The sequence below is a fragment of the Motacilla alba genome, chromosome Z (assembly GCF_015832195.1).
Source record: "Motacilla alba alba isolate MOTALB_02 chromosome Z, Motacilla_alba_V1.0_pri, whole genome shotgun sequence".
NCBI lineage: Eukaryota > Metazoa > Chordata > Aves > Passeriformes > Motacillidae > Motacilla > Motacilla alba.
In genome coordinates, this window is record NC_052046.1 from 49190516 (window position 1) to 49208698 (window position 18183).

General features: G+C 35.8%; 1 protein-coding gene across 8 annotated transcripts in view; it reads left to right on the plus strand.

Moving 5' to 3' along the window:
- Window positions 1–18183, plus strand: part of CDC14B (cell division cycle 14B) — a 44229-nt gene that overhangs the window by 6667 nt on the left and 19379 nt on the right. For 6 of the 8 annotated variants that reach the window (XR_005255111.1, XM_038123299.1, XM_038123296.1 and 3 more), the window contains exons 2-7: window positions 1661–1754; window positions 2631–2706; window positions 4342–4434; window positions 14869–14945; window positions 16515–16581; window positions 17967–18029. Coding sequence is in view for 7 of the 8 variants with exons in the window: in XM_038123299.1 (XP_037979227.1) it covers window positions 1661–1754; window positions 2631–2706; window positions 4342–4434; window positions 14869–14945; window positions 16515–16581; window positions 17967–18029 (470 nt within the window). In the remaining variant the exon portion in view is untranslated. Of the gene's footprint in view, window positions 1–1660; window positions 1755–2630; window positions 2707–4341; window positions 4435–8185; window positions 8290–8431; window positions 8562–11264; window positions 11321–14868; window positions 14946–16514; window positions 16582–17966; window positions 18030–18183 lie in introns of those variants that run through there. The other 2 variants (XM_038123301.1, XM_038123302.1) reach the window with 2 other exon arrangements.

The following is an 18183-nucleotide window of genomic DNA, read 5'->3' on the forward strand; positions in this document are numbered from 1 at the left end:
CATATTGTGCACCTAGCCGAAGTATCAGTGCACTTGCTTCTCTACACATGAATTCACTTTTTGGACCAGTTTAGTCACTTCTTAAAAATGCACACATTACTCTAAATTTTATCCATTGTCTTATTTGCAGGGAATGATTTGGTAAGTGCTGCAAAGTACAGAAGCAGGTAATGCACTTCACATCTAGTACTTGAAGCTGCTCTGCTTACAGAATGGGACTATTAGAAATTAAATAAGCAAGTTGGGTGCCTTGCTTCTGCTAGAGAGTAAGGAGGTAGGTGCCTGACTTGCTTAGGAGGTGCTATACATCCCACTGTTGCTCCTGCTTGTACATGTTTAAGCCAAACCACTCCATCAGGCTGCTGTTCTACTGAAAAAGACATTAAGAAAATGTACTCTTTTTTTTGGTGGACCTTTCTGCCTTCACCCTTGAGATACTAGTGTATGTAGGTGAGCACTGAGCATGTGGCTGTTGAACTATAAATATGGTAATTCCTTTCAGGGCATACCTGGATATGTATTTTCAAGATACAGGAGATGATTTCTAAATGGTGGTCATGGATGATGTTGTTTTGAAGCTTGAAGTGATTTTTCCCCCCTGCTGTCTGAAAACTGACCTACAGTTTTTCCTCATCACAGATCATGTTTTTAAATAATACATACACGTGATCTGTTTTGATACTTACATAATATATATCTGTTCTAGGGAATTAATTTGCAAAAAAAAAAAAACAACAACAAAAAAAAAGCAAGCTTTCCTTTTAGGTCTGAATTTTAATTCAAATACTTTATGATGATATTTTCTCAGCAGGAGGAAGACAAGTATTGCGGTGGTGCTGCAAGCCTCAATTTTTATTGACCAATTACCCCAAGCATAGCAATTTATAGCAGGAGCACAGTCAGTGTTTAAAGTTCACTGGGGCTTCAGCTTCCCTGGCCATAAAAATAATTTATATCTATGTGAATACAACTGGTATTTTTCTCCCCTCAGCTTAACAAAGGAAGCCAGGGCAAGTACAAGATATCTCCTGCCTGCAGGCACACAGGATTTGAAGGGGCAGCTGGGATGGGGATGAGAATTCAGTTGGAGATGTCCAGGTGGGGCTTGGCTGGTGCTCCCATGGGCAGCATGAGCTGCCTGGTTGGATACCTCTCGAGTCTGCTACCCGCAGGCTTTAATTGCATGGCACTACTGTCAAAATCATGGCTTTTGACAGGCTTTTTGAAAGGAGTGCCTATGTTTGGTGTAAGTGTGCTTCATCATTTAGTTTAATGTAGGGAGTCAGGGGTACAGAGGGATTTGTGCTTAGTTTGGGGCACTGGTGTTTGGCGTGCAACCAAACCTGATAAAGGAGGCGTCTGCTGTGTGTGTGGGTGCAAGCCAGGCTCCTGCTATTTTGCGAAGTCATCAAACAAGGAACACTTTGGGAAAGAACACTAAAGAGCTGTGGATTATGGCAATGCTGCTGAGCAAAAAGCTTTAATCTTTGTGTGCCTTGTTTGTTTAACACTGGAGAAATAATAATACCTAATTTAATGCTTAAAAGAAGATTTTCTTCACTCTAAACCATTTAATGTTGTCCCATTGACAAGTAATACTTCAGAGTTTCAGCAGAAAATCATTATGTTTATAAAGGCTTCCAAAATTCTTGCATTTCAGATCGCCTTTATTTTGCAATTCTCTATCAAAAACCAAAGAGTGGAGCTGCAAATACCCATTATTTCTGCATAGATGATGAACTTGTGTATGAGAAGTAAGTACCAAGTTTTTTTTTTTCCTCTTTTTGCAGAAGTAAATTAGTCAGAACAGCAGCAGTGAGGAATTAGTCTAATTGGAGAGTTAATTCCATGAGTTTGGTCTTCTAAGACTTAGTGCCATGATGATTTATAGGCTTTTGAAGGGTTTCTTGCTTTCCCATCAGGATTTCTTAAAAACATTTTAAAGCAGAAGCTTTCATTGTACCCATTCTTGTTAGAGGAGACAGAAACATGATACAGCCATATAAATTTAGAAGTGCACATTGTACTGCCAGACTAAAAGGGATGTCTTTGGTTCCTCATGTATTAAGTGGAATGTCTGAGCTCCCTAGAATCAGAGAAGAAAATGGCAAAGTCAATTCAAGCCTTTATGAGCTGACAATGGATATATTATTTCCCCTGTAGGGAACAGTGTTTGTCTTTTACATGATGTGGAATGTTGCTAATTCTTCAAATAGTTTTGATCAAGGGCATGCTTGCTGGTTTTTAATATACTAATAAATCTTTATTCTCTGTTTTCCCTTTTCTCTAGCACAAGTTGCCTTCTTTTAAAGTAAAGCTTATGAGTTCCTCTTAAAATAGATTTTAAAAATTTTTGTCACAGAGCGATACAGTAGTGAGAAATAGTTCTTAAAGTCTGGGGTATTGGTTTGGAATGGTGCTTTTTGGAAAATAAAAAAAAATTAGTCCATGTTTAAGATCACAAAACATTTCTTCCAACAGAACAGTATGTATTCATGTAAGAAAGCATGCTTGTTTTTAGAATGATGCATATATATCAGATGTATATTATTACTCCTTGCTTTGTGCATCTTGTTAAAAAAAAGGCATTTACAGGAGTCATGTACGATTTTTCTCCTTTCTTCTAACAGTTTCTATGCAGACTTTGGACCACTCAATCTGGCAATGGTCTACAGATACTGCTGCAAGCTAAATAGGAAATTAAAGGTAATGCTTGGGTTTTTGATTCAAAAGCCAATATTACTAGCTTTTTAAAAAGCAAAACCAAGTAGGCCAACGTTTCTTTTGTTGTTATTGTTCAGGTGCTTTCCTGTTTTCCTAATCCAGCTGAATTCTGAATATGAATGCTATAATTTAGTGAGGTGAATTTAGGGAGGGGGAGGATCAGGGTGGAAAACTCACTCACAGAAGATGCACAACTGTGGCAGTAACTATTGTTAAGCTTCTAGAAGATCAGTTGCTGAATTAATACAGCTTCTTATATAGAAAAAGCTTTTTTCCTGGAATTCTGTCGTATTGGCAGTCTGCCAATATTGAGTGAGCTTGAAAGTGTAGTGCTATATATTTATTTGAAATTATTTTTGTTTGACTTGGTCTTCTTTTCTGATGCTGACATTCTTCAATAATGAACAACATTTGATTTTTAGTGGCATTGGTAGCATTGGCCTGAAGGAGGCTGCTCTGCTTGTATTGCAGATTATTTTCTCTTACAGGAGCTGAGTAATTTTGGGGATTGGGCTCTTGATAAAGCGTAATGTTTTTAAAATGGATTTCCTAAATTAATTAACACAACTTACTACAAGTTAGTTGACCTTTAGTAGATGTTGCAGTATAAAACCTGTTTGGCATATAAAAAAGATTAATTTTGTTAATGTCAATCATGGTTTGCCTCATCAAAACTACTTAGATCTTTAAACAGCCAGGGTTTTTTTTTTCATTCCTTAATGTCTGTCACAGATAATATTTTGCAGAATTCAGACTTGCTTTATTATTCTTTAGGTTGTAGAAGCAATTGACACCTTTGGGTGTGATGTCTTGTGTCTGACACATTAGAATTTCTGAGAATATATTTCTGCTACTGATCTGGGGTTTTGTCTTGAATGCGTTGAATCTGGTGTCTTGAACAAGTAACATTGCTATTTAAATGCATAAAGTGACATTTTATGATAGCTTAGCAGTTGATCAAAGTGTGCAGTTTCAAATACATCAGAATTTATTTCAAGGACTAGTTAGGGGATAACTGCCAGCACCTGTGTGTGTCCTTTCTATTGAAAATGCCATTCCACTCACATTCTAAGATAAATGGCAAAACTGTATGCCAAGCCAATTTTAAAAAGTATGATAAAGTTTAGAAATAATTTCAAAATATTTTAATCTAAGCATGGTTCTGATCCTTAGAAACAAATACTAGTGGATTTATCTGCATTTGAGTTTGAAAAATGAATGAAAAGGTGTAAACTCTGTTTTTAAAATTTTTTGCAGTTTTAATATACTTGTGTTGCTTTTGAGAATGCCTCTTTCTGTTCTCATAAATGGCTCTCTGTTACATAAGGCTTGAAGTAAAAAATGCTAACTAAAAATACAAATGCATTTAAGAAGAAAAAGAAAGTATTTCAGTAATTTCTATCAAAAATTATTTAGGCTGAATACTGGGAAAAATACTGGAAAAATCTAGGTAGGGATGCAATACAGTTTTCCAAAGCTTTTGAGGGACTACTCCGCAGTATTTTTCGTTCTCTGACTACAGCTGGATGAAAGGACTCTTGCATTCCTCTGGTTTTATAAAAGAAGGTGTAAAAGATCTAAAATGCAAATCATAATCTTGTTCATTTCTTGATACAGTCATTTTCATTGATAAGGAAGAAAATAATTCATTATACTGGCTTTGATCAGAAAAAGCAAGCAAACGCTGCATTCCTCATAGGCTCCTACGCAGTAAGTATTTAAATTTTTACATCAGCTGCTGATTGTGTTCATTTTTTATACTCAATTTTTAGAACAGCAAGATAAAAACAATTATTTTCTCTTGAATAATCATCCTACTAATGTAATTATAGTAATGAACCACATAATAAGAGAGTTTCTAAGGTCCAGAATGTATGTTAGTGAAGTTGTATGATTTCAGGTTTTTTCCTTCCTACTGCCATTTCTGTTCTTAAGAAATAGGTGCATTGCTGAAAAAAAAAAATCAGTATTAATATTTTCATTTAGAAAAAATCATTGCTTCTTGAAGTTTTGCCTTTCCCTAGCCACACAACCGCTTTTTCTTTTTTAGAATAGAAACATACTATCTTGCATGAAATAAAATGTAGCATTTGGTAGTGCATGTTTAAATAAACATTTCCTTCCCCAGCTGCTTCTTCTCCAGTACAAGGCAATGTCTTCCATTAATCTGGGAGAAGCAGTGAGAATGTGTGAGGGGTTTAGTGCCTGTCTAAAACCTGGGTAGATACAATGTGGCTGGAAAGGTACTAAGCCAAGTCTTTGGCTGCTGAGGGGAAAAGGGCTGGCTTTGTATCACAACTGCATGTATTTGGTACACAGAAATGTAGTCAAGAAAAAAAATGTTGAATTCTTCAGGCTGATAGCTGTGATGCACCATATTCAGGTTCTGTTTTAACTTTTAACACACCTTGGTTGTAGCCATTTGTCTTGTTTACTGAGTAAGAAAATGAAATAAGAAGCTATGCACTTTTTGGTGTTGGAGATTTGAGAGATTTGTTCATGTAGCCTTAGGTTATTCCTATTTATTGGCTGCAAAGGCTACACAGTACTTTCTGTGATGTAGGCAGTCTCCTTGCTGCCTCTCTGCATCATGCAGGATGTCCATTTTCTGTTCCCTGGGGTTTCTCTGTTGTCTATATTATATAGCACTTTTTACGAATTGAGAACTAAATTTCAAAACATGTTGCTCTTGATGTTTGAATTGGGAATGTTGTTGTAGTCCTGTGCAATCTTAAACTGCATGGAGACTGGAAATATGAGAAATTAAGCTTGTTTGCCATTAAGGGATTATGTTGACAAAACAGCTGCAGCTTTTAGGAAAAGTACTTTTTCCTTATTACTTGATTATAACTGAGGTCCAGAGAGCGAGAGGGGCCTGGCTTCAGTTATCAGCCATATTTGGAAAAAAGTGGGTTTTATTTTTTCCTACACTCTTCTAAATATGTGTAGTGGTAGCATTGCATGGCACAGCAGCTGACATTCTGAGCAGAATTTTGGTACAGAAGATTAGCTAATGGCAAAACAATCTAATAGGAAAAAACTGTGGTTGACTATGCAAAAGTATACAGAAAACCTGAAATAAATCTTATTTTTGATCACCTAGTAGCCCTGCCATATTACAATAATAACATGCAAGTGAAGGTGAGTGCTTTAACAGTCTTGAATAAAGCTATAAGATTAATATGTATGGCTTATGACAACCCAAAGTACAGTAATTAGAAATGGAGGCTGTTGTACAGATGAGTAGGCAGTTTTTGCTTTAGAGACCTGCAGTGAAGGAAATGGGAGTTGAGAGTAAAGAAAGGATGCTCACAGCGAGATTCATGACTGCCTAGTCAAGGCATGTGGTAGGGCTAATGGCAGACACATGGCATATGGCAAAACCACCAGAGTTCTCAGAGTTTGGAGAGGTGCTTAAGTTACTGTATTGTAAATATTGAGTATTTTGGCAGTTTCTCTGAAAGACTTAGGGGAAGGTGAAGCACAGCATGAGTATCAGGCACCTCCTTGTATGTAAGCGTGTCTATCTTGCAAATTTTCAGGTCTAAGATAGTGAGCTAGCTCTAGCTAGATGCTGATTTTCTTTCCAGTACAATCCCTTTTGGCTTTGATACTGCTTTTTCTTTACAGTAGGGTAGAATTTCTTCCCAGTTTCATGTAGGAGGGATTCCACTGAAGAAAGATCACAGAAGAAAAACTATGCCTCTAAGGCTTTTTTTTTTCCCCATGGCATGCTTTGATGATCTTTCATGAAGAGGCAAGCTTAATTACAGAGGTCATTGCTCAAGTGTTCACACGTATTTGTCCCATATTTCTGCTTTCTGTAGGGAGAATTGGATTGTTGTCTGTAGAGCAAGCAATGATCCGAGATCTGTTCAGAATGCCTGATAAACGTCTATAAATATATTTCCTAATTAAAAGGAAATATTGATGACTTCTTTATTTAAAACATATGTAGGCTTAAGTGTCTACTTTCTTTAGTTTCAGAATGCTTTGCTTTTTGTTGAAGAAAGATCCATTCAGATACTGGTCAAATCTTTTAAGGAGTTTTTCTATAATTTTAGTTAATCGGACTGTGTCATGTTGGTAATACTCTTTGTTGCTTGAGCTGATTGTCATAATTTATTTTCTGATCTTATAGTGTAAGTTGTAGGTTGATACTGTATTTTGTTTTCAGTGGATTGAATGTGTTTTCTTACTTAATTCTATTTATTTAGCTTCATGGTAGGTTCCCATTTCAACAGTTTACCTTAGGGTTGAGGAGCTCTGTGGGTAAGCAATGCCTCACTTTGGGGGAGTTCTGGTTTGTTCAAGGAAGAGCAAGGAGGTAGAAACGGAATGTGGCCTTTGCAGATTTGTGCAGACAAGCACAAAAACAGTGCTCGTCTACTTGGGTTGAAAGTTGTTTGATAACTTAAGCACAGTTTTGAAGTGCAAGTTGCTCTGTAGATGCAGGTGCTACAAGTTACTTGTTAGGAATAACAGCAAGGTTTTCAAGAATAGCAAGACACAGTGAGTCTGTGTAATTTCTGGTTTTGTTATCTTTTGTTTTTTTTAAAACACAGTTACATTTAAGCTATAAAACTGTAATGAACTGTATATGACTCTCTCTGGGACTTCTATGTCCTCATAAATGTTCAGCTTCTGAGCATGTCTTTTCAAAGGCTTGTTGACCTGAAATTTGTATTCTTAAACAGAACATTATGACTTCTGCATAAAGGAATTGTGATGTATTAGCATGATTTACCATTTGTCATCTTTTGTTCAAATGTATATGTGTGTGTATATATCATGTGGGGATATGCTCCTACTACTAAGGCAATTATGAAAGTCTTCATTAACTGTGGTGTGGTAAGGGCAGCTGTTAGTGTTCCTGTTTTCGAGCAAAGTCTATTCTCAGTCTTTTCTTCACAGTTGATGTGTTTTAATGTTTCTCCCATTCCCTTTCATCTAACTTGTCTTTCTTTCCTCTTCAGTGGAGATAGTTTATGAACTCTCCAGACTACATACTTCTTTCTCCCCCCTCCTGCATCTCCTGCTTCCTTCCAGGTGTACTTTGATGTGACAGCACAGCCTAACTCAAGCTCTTCAGTATAACATGGCCTTAAGAGTGAAGAATTACGTTTACAAATACATTGTTGTATATGTAGTTTTAGAATAAAATACAATTTTTTAGAGTAAATCTTAACAATTTAGACCTTAATCTCTTTATTGTTCATCTTTCATCTATTTTAATTCTGTATTTTGTTTCTACATTTTTGCAGACATCATGGGAATAATATTCTTCTATGCAGATTAGCAAAAATTTGGCACATTCAGCCACACAAAGGGTAGCCAGTATTCAGTGTGTTGGGGTTGAATGTTTACACTTTATTTGGGTGGAGGGGGAAAAGGGAAAGAAGGGGGGTGGGGGGGGAAGCTTTGTTCTTCACCTTTTAAAGAAAAACCTTTTCCTTGAAAGCTATCTGCACTGTTCAGGCCTTACCACACTACCAAAGCAGCAGTGGTCTTCTGAGTTGATATCTACAGTGGCTTCTCTTGATTTTCACCAGGACTTGGCTGTGGGTGAGGAAAGTCTGCTTCTTCCATCATTGCTCCTTCTATATTACGAAAGAAAATGTACCCTCTGTGCCCTGTCCACCCAATTCCCAAGCTCCCCCCTCTCCCCTTGGCTACATTAACTTAGTAACAGTGTTTTTTTTCTCAGGCCTGGCACTAATTATGTACTTGGAGGGTGACCCTTCCAGGGTACCGCCCCATGAACTGCTGTAATTCAGGTCACCTTCTCCAGGACTCATCTCTGTACTTTGTCTATTTTCTCATCTTCTTTCTTCAGGGTAAGCAGCGTTTCCTTCATCCGTTCTAATCCATAGTATTGTTTTTTTGCCTTTTCAATTTGTTAGTATCCTTCTTAGTTGTGGGCCTAATGCTGGGTAGAAGCTGGAGGTTGGAGAATCAATTGGCACCCACTGGTGTGATGCTGAACTGCTCTGTTCTTAGTGTGACACTTGCAGAATTATCTCTGGCTAAGCCTGAGATAAACCTGTCTAGTGATCCAGGCTGGGTGGCAGTGAATGGGTAACTGTGGCAGTGCTCAAATTTACAGTGGGTAGACTGTGTTTACCCTCAGCTATGTTTTGGTGAGAGGTGCTTGATGAGCAAGTGGCAGAAACAAGATGGACCTTCCATTTAAGCAGAAGTTACCTGGAGTCTTGGCTGTCTCTGAGTTTGTGTCCTCTAAAATGCTACTTTCTCTGAGTTGTATTTGGGAAATCATGATTAATCTTCACAGCAGCAGCTTTTCCTGCTGTTGGTACTAGGTTCTATTCCAGTATGCTCCTACAAAACTGCTTGTCTCCATAGGAGAAGAAGGGTTGTTCTTTTGGAGGTCCCTCACTCTATAGCCTTAGGTTGCTTTCTTACCTGGCCTAAAATAGTGATGCGCTCAATCCAGTCAGTTCAGGGTTTTTTATACTTTCCCTCTGCTGTTAAAAATGTACTTAGTGGTTTCTTGGTTTTGTTTATGATGAACAAAGAGAGTTGCCACAGACAGGCAGTTATTCACTCTCTGTCCCTTTTATCCACTTAATGACTGTTTCTGCTAGTGACAAAACTGTTGGACACATGCATTTCTTCATACAACACAAATCCATTCAGGAGCTTTAATAAAGGAATTTTAATAAACTTCTATTTTAATTTTGCAACATCTAACATTTTAGATGCTAGAAATTTAATCTACTAACTGAGTAGTATATCCAATTAAGGTTTTAATGAAATAAAATATTTAACAATTTAAAATTATAACAACTGTATGAGCTTGTGTTTGACTCTGGTCACACACAGCAGTTACTTGCATTTGTTCAGAGTGGGTTTAATCGTTTGCTGTTTACAGAAGTTCAGGCTGTCTTGGAAGAGTGACATTTTTGGAACATAGTTGTATCACATAAAATTTGCTTGTAACCAGTTTAAAATTAATTATCTCATTATTTTTTGTTTTCTGGCTTCTAAGTGAGCGTGGTTGGTAAAATGTATTATTTAGGTAGCAGCCTTAAGCAGATTTTTCAGTTGAGGGTGAACAGACAGTTTAACATGATTGTATTGAGCACATCATAGATATGAATTTAAAGTGCTGTTTACAGACTTGAGTTGATATAGTTGCTAACAGTAAAGCTTATTTCAATAGTCTATTTAATTTTCCTGAAAAAGCAACAAGTTGTGGCATGGATTATTATTACTAAACATGTTTTCTCTTATATGCAGCATTATTATTTTACTTGGCAGTATTGAAAGTTAAGATGCCTTTTTTAACCAGAGACTCATTTCCCTTTCCACCAGGAATACTTTGCATCCTATTGTGAATATCATTCCAATGATTATAACTCCAATCTAGGAAATGGTTGCTTGAAAAATAAGGCTGGACTGAAAACACTAATGAATCAGATGAAAACATGGCTTGCTAAAAGCTCTCATTCTCTGGTTGATTTTAAATGCTCATAAATAAAGGCTGAGTCACCTAATCCTGGAAACCCTTGTAGTTCATTGAGTGAACTTGAAAGCAGCTGTTTGACTGCACAGCACTGTTGGCAGGAGGAGTGCTTGAGTGCACCTTTCCCAGTGTTCAGTGTTTGGATGGTTCTTGACCATTCACAGAGGTGCCTGTAGTTCCTTAATTAGAAACAGATGTCCTAAATGAAAAGGATGATTAGAGCATTGTTAGTGGTTCAACTGCTAATAGCAAATTCCTGGCTATATGTTGAAGTTCAGTAGGATATTTTTTTGTATGCATAAAAAAAGCAAATTTCTAAATTGTCTGTATACAAATGATTGCAGGTAGTGATAAAATGATATGTTTGACTTGAAAGATATCAATTCCTTATAGTAACAATTTTCCTGAAAGGTACTTAGAAGTAGAAGATTTCTAAAATATTTTAAGAGTTTTTCTGTTTGTATTTGTATATGTATAGATGTGTATGTGTACTCCTATCTGCACTTGAATATGACTATAGGAAAATTCTAAAAGCTGAACTTGTAGATGCATGCTGCATTGACTAAGTTTTTTTGAAAGAAGGCCTTTTTGGTTTTTTTTTTGATATTTCCCTAACTGCAGGAAAGAATCCTCCTGGGAAATCAGTTTAAAATTCTAATAGTATTTTCTTCATTTTTATATACACAGAAGAATAAAAATTATCCCAGAGAGTGAATGCTTCTGCTAAATAACAGCTAATATCATTGCTTTAAATTTAGTTTAGTATTTTTATCTTTTTAGTAGTCATTTTTGTTGGTTGCTTTATTGGCATTAACCTAAGAAAACAACTTTATTTGTGAAAGTTTTCATCATCTTAGAAGGCACAGCAGAAACATAAATTGTATTCAGCATCTGGACAAATTAGTTTCAGCTGTTGTATATTTTGATTTCTGGAGTTTGTCTTCTCTCATTTCCTCTCCTTCCCCCAGTACATACCTCATTAATTTACAAATGTATCTTTGTTTTGTTATTCATCAGATCAACATTTCCATTCTCTTCTTTTCTAAAACTTCAGTTCTGCTTGCTGCCTTAGAAAGTCCTTCTCTCTTTCAACACTTCTGTCTGCTACAGGTATTTGATCACTACTTCTTCTCTTTCCCGTTTATTTGCTTTCTTTATTCCTGTGTTCACTCACATTATTCCAATGAAATTGTTCATCTTTGAGGCTTCCCTGGCCTCTTCCAGGTGAGAAACAGTATTATATTCAGTTTCATGTAGATACAGATGTGTCAGAAATATTTTTAACTGAATCTTTCCTTAAATGCTAGCTAGGTTCACTTCATGGAGCAGTGTAGAAACAATCCCAGCAGATAATGGGCATTCAGTCCACAGGAACAGACTAAACCCAGCTGTTAAGCTTAAATACTGCTGGAAATATGTAGTAAAGATGTCAGATCTTCAATGCTGGTTCTCTGTCTACTGATGGAATTCTTTTGGTGCAGACCATTTCCTAATTCAGATGGCCTCTGCTGCCTTGACATCTGTTGCTTCTCTGAGCTTTGCTACTCCAGTCTTACCTGTTACCACACATGGAATTTGTTTCACCCCAACCTAAAAGCAGGCACCACCCATGTTTAGTCTTCATACAGCTTTGGTTACATCCAGGATTTCTAGCTGTGTACTCCCTTGGCCTGTGAAACTGATTATGTCTCCACTTTGACTATCACAGCTTCTTGTGTTGTGTTACTGCCAAGATACTTTCCTTGTGAAGTAATTATCTCTTTATGGTCTTTCCCATTATGTGTGTGTCATTCTTCCCTTTTGAACCACTCTATACCATTGCACTCATCCAGCTATTTTCATACTAACCTAATTTTTTTGCAAGCACTTTCCACTGAGTACACTATCTGACCAATTCATCAACTGCTGTCTCTGCAGCTGTTCACTTGTTGTATCTTTTGTATGTGGGGTAGTGTCACAGCTGAGTGTAGCAGGATTTCACTTTGTTTCAGAATGAGTTTCCTTCTTCAGTAAGTGTGCTGTATTTTGCTTCAGTTGACCAATAGAAATTGTATTTTTGCTTTGCAAAATCAGATTGGGTTTTTTAAATGTCCTTGTATGGAGGAAGTGTTCTTATGTAGCTGTGTTAAGAGAAGTCCATGCACATATGCATGTATGTTAAAAAGGTGTTTCTAGCAGTTTCACTGGTAATGTAATTTCAGAAGCAGGATCTGTGCTTGAGAACTAACCTAATAGAACTGACTAACTTATTTTAATACAGTGCAGTGAAATGGGAAAAAAAATATCTCTTGCAGCTGTTACACTTGTAAACAAATGCTTCTGCATTCTGTCTTGTTTCCTTTAAGAACCTGGTAGCTCAGAAAGGCCAAGGAGTTCTCTCATACCTCAGCTGAGCTTTTATACAAGCTTACAAAATCACATAGTATTGGTTGCATTTCTATTTGCCTGTGGTACGATTAGTGCTCTGTATAGAAAGTTCAAGTCATTCTGTTCTACACAGTGTGATAGCACTTAAGTCCAGTTGGACATTAGGAGGATTTTTTTTCACAGGAAGGGTGAAGGATTGATTAAACATTGTAATGGGCTGCCCAGAGTGGACGAAATGCTTAAGGGAAGACTGGACGTAGCACACAGCGCCATGGTGTAGTTGACATGGTAATGTTTGGGCAAAGGTTGGACTAGAATGATCTCAGAGATCTTTTCCAGCCTAATTGATTCTGTGATTCTGTAGTCCTGTTTTTTCCCGGTGACTAATTTCTGGCTACAAACTCTGTCTAATTACTATCTGTTTTTTAATTCCATTTCATGTCTTGAGTTTGTAAGTTTTTCAGGGACAGGGATCTCTTCCTGATAAACAAGAAGTGCTTGATGTGTATAGTTGCTAGCAATGTATGTTCACTGTCCTGCAAGATGCAAATTAGGACTGTAGCAAAGCACACAATTTGAAATTTCTTGGAAGGTAACCTTTATATCCAAATTAGGCTATAAATGCCTGTAGAATTAAAAGTGAATTTTGCTGTCAGAGGCTAAGCTGTTCAATGATACTTGGGGAGGCTTTTCAAGTATCTTTTTTATTTTGAGTGTATACTTGCAAATATAAACGCAGAAGTCGCTTATCTTTCCGCAGTGAATGCACACACACACACACACACACACACACACACAAAACATGCAGTTTTCATTACTTAGCTATGTCTCAAGAAAGATTTATTTTTCTGTTTTCTTCTGCCAATTTCAAAGGAAGAATGCTCTGAAAATACTTAACACACTAATTGAATCAGGAAAATCAAAGGGGTCATCTGTTGGCCATGTCTGTTTTAGTTGTCTCTTTAGGTTGTGTTTCAAGCTGGGTTTGTTTGTTGGGTTTTTTTAGCAACATCTGTTCTAACTCTTGTTTTCTGTGTGTGTGTGTGGAGAGAGGATGTTTAAGGTATGTTGAGCCATTTGTTCAAACTGGCTTTGCAGCAGCATCAAAATAATTTGAAAGGCAATGCCAAATTTTTAAAGAAAAAATGTCTACAGCAGCAGAAAGTAAATACACCATTCCTTGATTTTTGGAAGATGTTTATTTAATACTCATGAGGATTTTTACTTTCAAACATCTCTAAGGGAAAATGTCATTAGTATGAAAGAAATAAATAATTTTACTGAACATTAGTGGTAAAAAACCACAAGTTTCTGTAGAGTTCTAAAGCAATTTCAAATAAAAAGTATTAACTTGAAATTACTGAATATTGACCTGTTAATGACAGCTTGTTATTAACAGTTGTTACCTCCTGGCCATGCTGGGGATGGTGTTTAATGGTATTTGAAGAAGAGATATGCAAAAAGGAGGAGTTTTAGGTATTCTTTTTAACACCTTAGTGTTAAAGGCTATCCAAGAGGGATCAAACATGTTGTGATGGAAGATCATACGGATATTTCTCGTAAGTTGGTCCTTTGTGAATTCTTTTCTGAGTGTTTTTGACAGTAGAAAGTTCAAGTCATTCTGTTCTTAGTATTTTGCTTCTGAAGCTACAGTTTGGTTTTTTGTTTGTTTGGGGTTTTTTGTTTTTGTTTTTGTTTTGTTTTGTTTTGTTTTCTCTTAGTTTATGGCATCTGGATTTAGTTACTGGATATTGCCCCAGCAGTGCAAAAGAGGAAGTACAGAATTTGGATTAATGCAAATGTTCTAATGTAGGAAGATCAAAACACACATAAATAACTGTTTTACTCTTGTGTGCTGTGTGTATCAACAGTTTGAGTGCCAGATGATTCATAGCTTTACTGATATATCTGCAGGTTTTTATGTTTTGATTTACATCTTAAAAACTTAATTAAAAAAAATCTATGAACTGGTGAAGCAGAGTCGTAGTAGAAATGTAAGAATTCAGATGAACAAGAGCCTTTTCACTGTAGCCTATAGCTGAGCAACTCCTGCACAAATCTATAAAAATTGTTTTAAAATATATATTTCTTTAGATTGACAAGATTTTTTATTGTTTATGTTAGTTTTATTGTTGCACACTTGCAAACATTTGTTCTTGATGCCACTCTTTTCCAGCACTTTTGCACTCTGTGATAATTAATTATGCCTTCTGTAGTAAACAAATTACTTGAAATTATTGACGTCTGTCTTAAAATAATCTTTTTCCTTTTCTGTCTTTTTCCAAAAATAGATAATATACCTGAGAGAATCCCCAGAAGATGTGTACAGGCTTATATTGTCAGGAAGTGTTTCATATCTTCCTTTCAGGTAAATAACAAGCCGATAGAACTTTCTGTACCTTGATATTTTGAAGAAGAATGTAACATTTTTCAGTACGAATTTCTGCTGTGTTGGTTTTCTGGGGTTTTATTTTGTTTTGTTTTGTGTTTTGGGGTGGATTTTTGTTTGTTGGGGCGTTTGTTTGTTTTTTGTGGCTTGTTTTTGGGTTGGATTTTTTTTTTTTGGTGTTGAAGTTTTTACTTAGGACACACTCACTGTCCGAGCTTTAGGTACTCAGTGAATCAGAGGTGTTACTAGCTGGTACTGAAGTGTCCCAGCAGAAGGTGAGGGAGCCCCACTGTTTTTATCCACTCAGTAAGCTTTTTTATCTTCTTTATTGCTTCTCACTTGGCAGTGTAATTTTGTGCCAGTAGCTGATAGTTAAACATATCAAAATATCTGCCATTCATCACAGAGGGCTTGCAGTACTTCATAGCATTCTTTGTGCACAAGACAGTATTTGCAGATTGCTGCACCTGTTTGACAAGTGGGAAGTTGTCATCAGTGTATTCCAGGAGCCTTCTGCATTGCCTGTGCCCTACTGTGCTGTCTCTCCAAAATATATCAGAGTGATTGCAGTTCCCTCTGAGGACCATGGGCCTAAAAATGTGAAGTTGCTTCTATCTGACTGTAGAAGGCTTTATCCATTTGTTCCTTCTCATCAGGTGGTCTAAGAGATGCATGCTACTACGATGTCACTTTTATGTGTCCTTTCTTTTACTTGAGTAACGTTCTATTATTTATGTCTCCTCTTAATTTCTGCCCTTTTTCACACTGATTCATAAGGAAGGAAAGGATAGAAAAAATTACTAGAGACAGCTATCCAGGCTCTTCAAAAGTTCTTCTTCCTCTCACTTGAAATTTGAACATGAAATATTTTCTAGTTATTAGAAATATTAGCTGATAAGGGCTGCATGGTCTCAAAGTGTTCTGGCAAGGTATAAAGTTCTCTGGTGTAGATTCAGTTTAATTTATTTATTTACTTCACTATAGTATTCCTGTAGAATTCTATATGAAATTTGCTTATGAAATTTGATAATGGTCACATATTAAGAACATGCAATTCCTGGATCAACAGAATTTAAAAACTTGTAATTGAAAGGGGCTGTTTTAATGAAACTAGTTTCTCCTCTTGTATAAACATTAACTATTTATGCTTCTTAAGGAAAATATTTTATTATATTTACTAAGGAAAAGATTTTATTATATTTACTATAATTTGTTATATATTTACTATTATATTTATGTATTTACTATATTTACTAAATATTTTATTATATTTACTTACAGTCCATGTCAGAAATTTAGCATTTCAGCTTTACAAAAACTGTAGCTGGAGTTGTATCTTACTGTTGTATCTGTTAATATAACTTATTTTATGTTGTTATTCTTGTAAGATTCAATGTATGGGAAATGAAGTAATCATTTGACATAATTATTTCAGTTTAATAATCATTACCTTGAAGTAATTTTAAAAAGTGTTTTAGAGAAGTATCTTCAATAGCTTTCACTTGGATTAAAATACAATAATTATGTTTTGGTCATGGTATCTTATAGGGATGCTTCCTTTGGTACTTGCAGTTTTCATCTAACGTTACTGGACTGTTTTCATGCAATAAACAAGGTCAGTAAACTAATATTTATCACATTTCAAAAAAGTAGCTAAACGTTGCCCATCAGAAGAAGCAGGCTTAGGAAACTAGGATCCAATTGGAGCTGTGAAGTAGCAGAACTGCTGATTGTTACCTAGTTTACTGTGCATTATGCATTGTCACAAAGTCGATACAGCATTCATAGAAGTCTACCAATACTTTATATAATCAACAAGTGAAGATATTATAGAGGGAATTCTGAGTTTTACTTGTGTAATCTATCAAGACAGTAATTCACATCTAATCCTAAGAGCTATGTGTTAGGTTTATTATATGCCCCCTGCTGTTACGTGTTAGGCTGAACATAGCCTTTGAAAGGGTTTTGAATGGGTTTGCTATACACTTCTGGTATTTGCAATACATGGTAATGATTTCAGATTTTGCTTTAGTAATAGAAATAGAACAAATCTTAGGAGGTAGGTGCTTCTTTTTTAACTATAAAATTGTAAAATCTAGGTTTTATAGCAATACAGCAGTGAAGTAATGCAGGACTAAAGGATAGGGGAATCAAAACACATTCTTTTGAGTCTGTATGACTAGTGAATGGAATTCTGCAGCTCTCCACCATACTATTGTCTTTTGTATTATGGGTATCTCTACCACATAGTGATGTTTTTACTGGTTAAGTCATCTTCTTGAAGACTGGTGATTTTTCAGCTTTTTTGAGTATTTTGAAATTGGTTATTTGTGTGCCAAGACTGGTGCATTGCTGTTCTTGCTGGTGAACAACAAGGAAAGCTACAAAAGATTAGGTAGTAAAAGAGAAAATTAGAATGTAGTATTTTTAATATTTGGAGATATGAGGGTTATCTGTGTTTGTTTTCCTGTTTTAGCAAGTGGATAAACTATTAGTTACCCAAATGATTACATTCTTTATACAGTTAATTATGGTTGTGGCTAATTATGGGACATCATGGACTCAGTAATATCTACTTAGGACTTTGTGAATGCAAGCAATTTGAAATTGGTGAAGATACTAGCAAATAGAATTTGCACACAAAAAAATATCTCCAGTCCTGGAATGTAGTCTTTAGAATCTACTCATAGTTTCAATAGATATTTTTTGCTGGTTATTTCTCTTTTTATTTTGTGCAGCTAGCAGTAATGAAAAGACTAAATGCTACAGAGGGTTTTACAGTGATTCTGTGAAAATAAAAAAAGTTGATTTACTCATCTAGCTTCACTTATATTGAAATTTATAAACCTGGTTTGAAGCAAGACTGAGTTTATCTGTATTCTTACATTTTGTGAAGAAAGAAGGAGAATGTGTATTAAAGGACTTCATGTTACCAAAAGGAGTAATAAACTGTCCTCATTGAAGAGGCATCTTTGTTAAGATCTGTGTTCTGAATTTTAGGCTTTGCAGTATGGTTTCCTGGATTTTAGTACGTTTGATGTAGATGAATATGAGCATTATGAAGTAAGTGTTCAGTATCAATCTTTTGATTTGTTTGCTGTTACTAATGCTAAAGCAATTGCTTAAAATTTCTGCTATTCTTTTGTAGTATTAAGTTCCATTTCTGTTTTGTCTCTTTAAGTTATGATAGTTAAATAAAGGTTCATGGTCAGAGAGA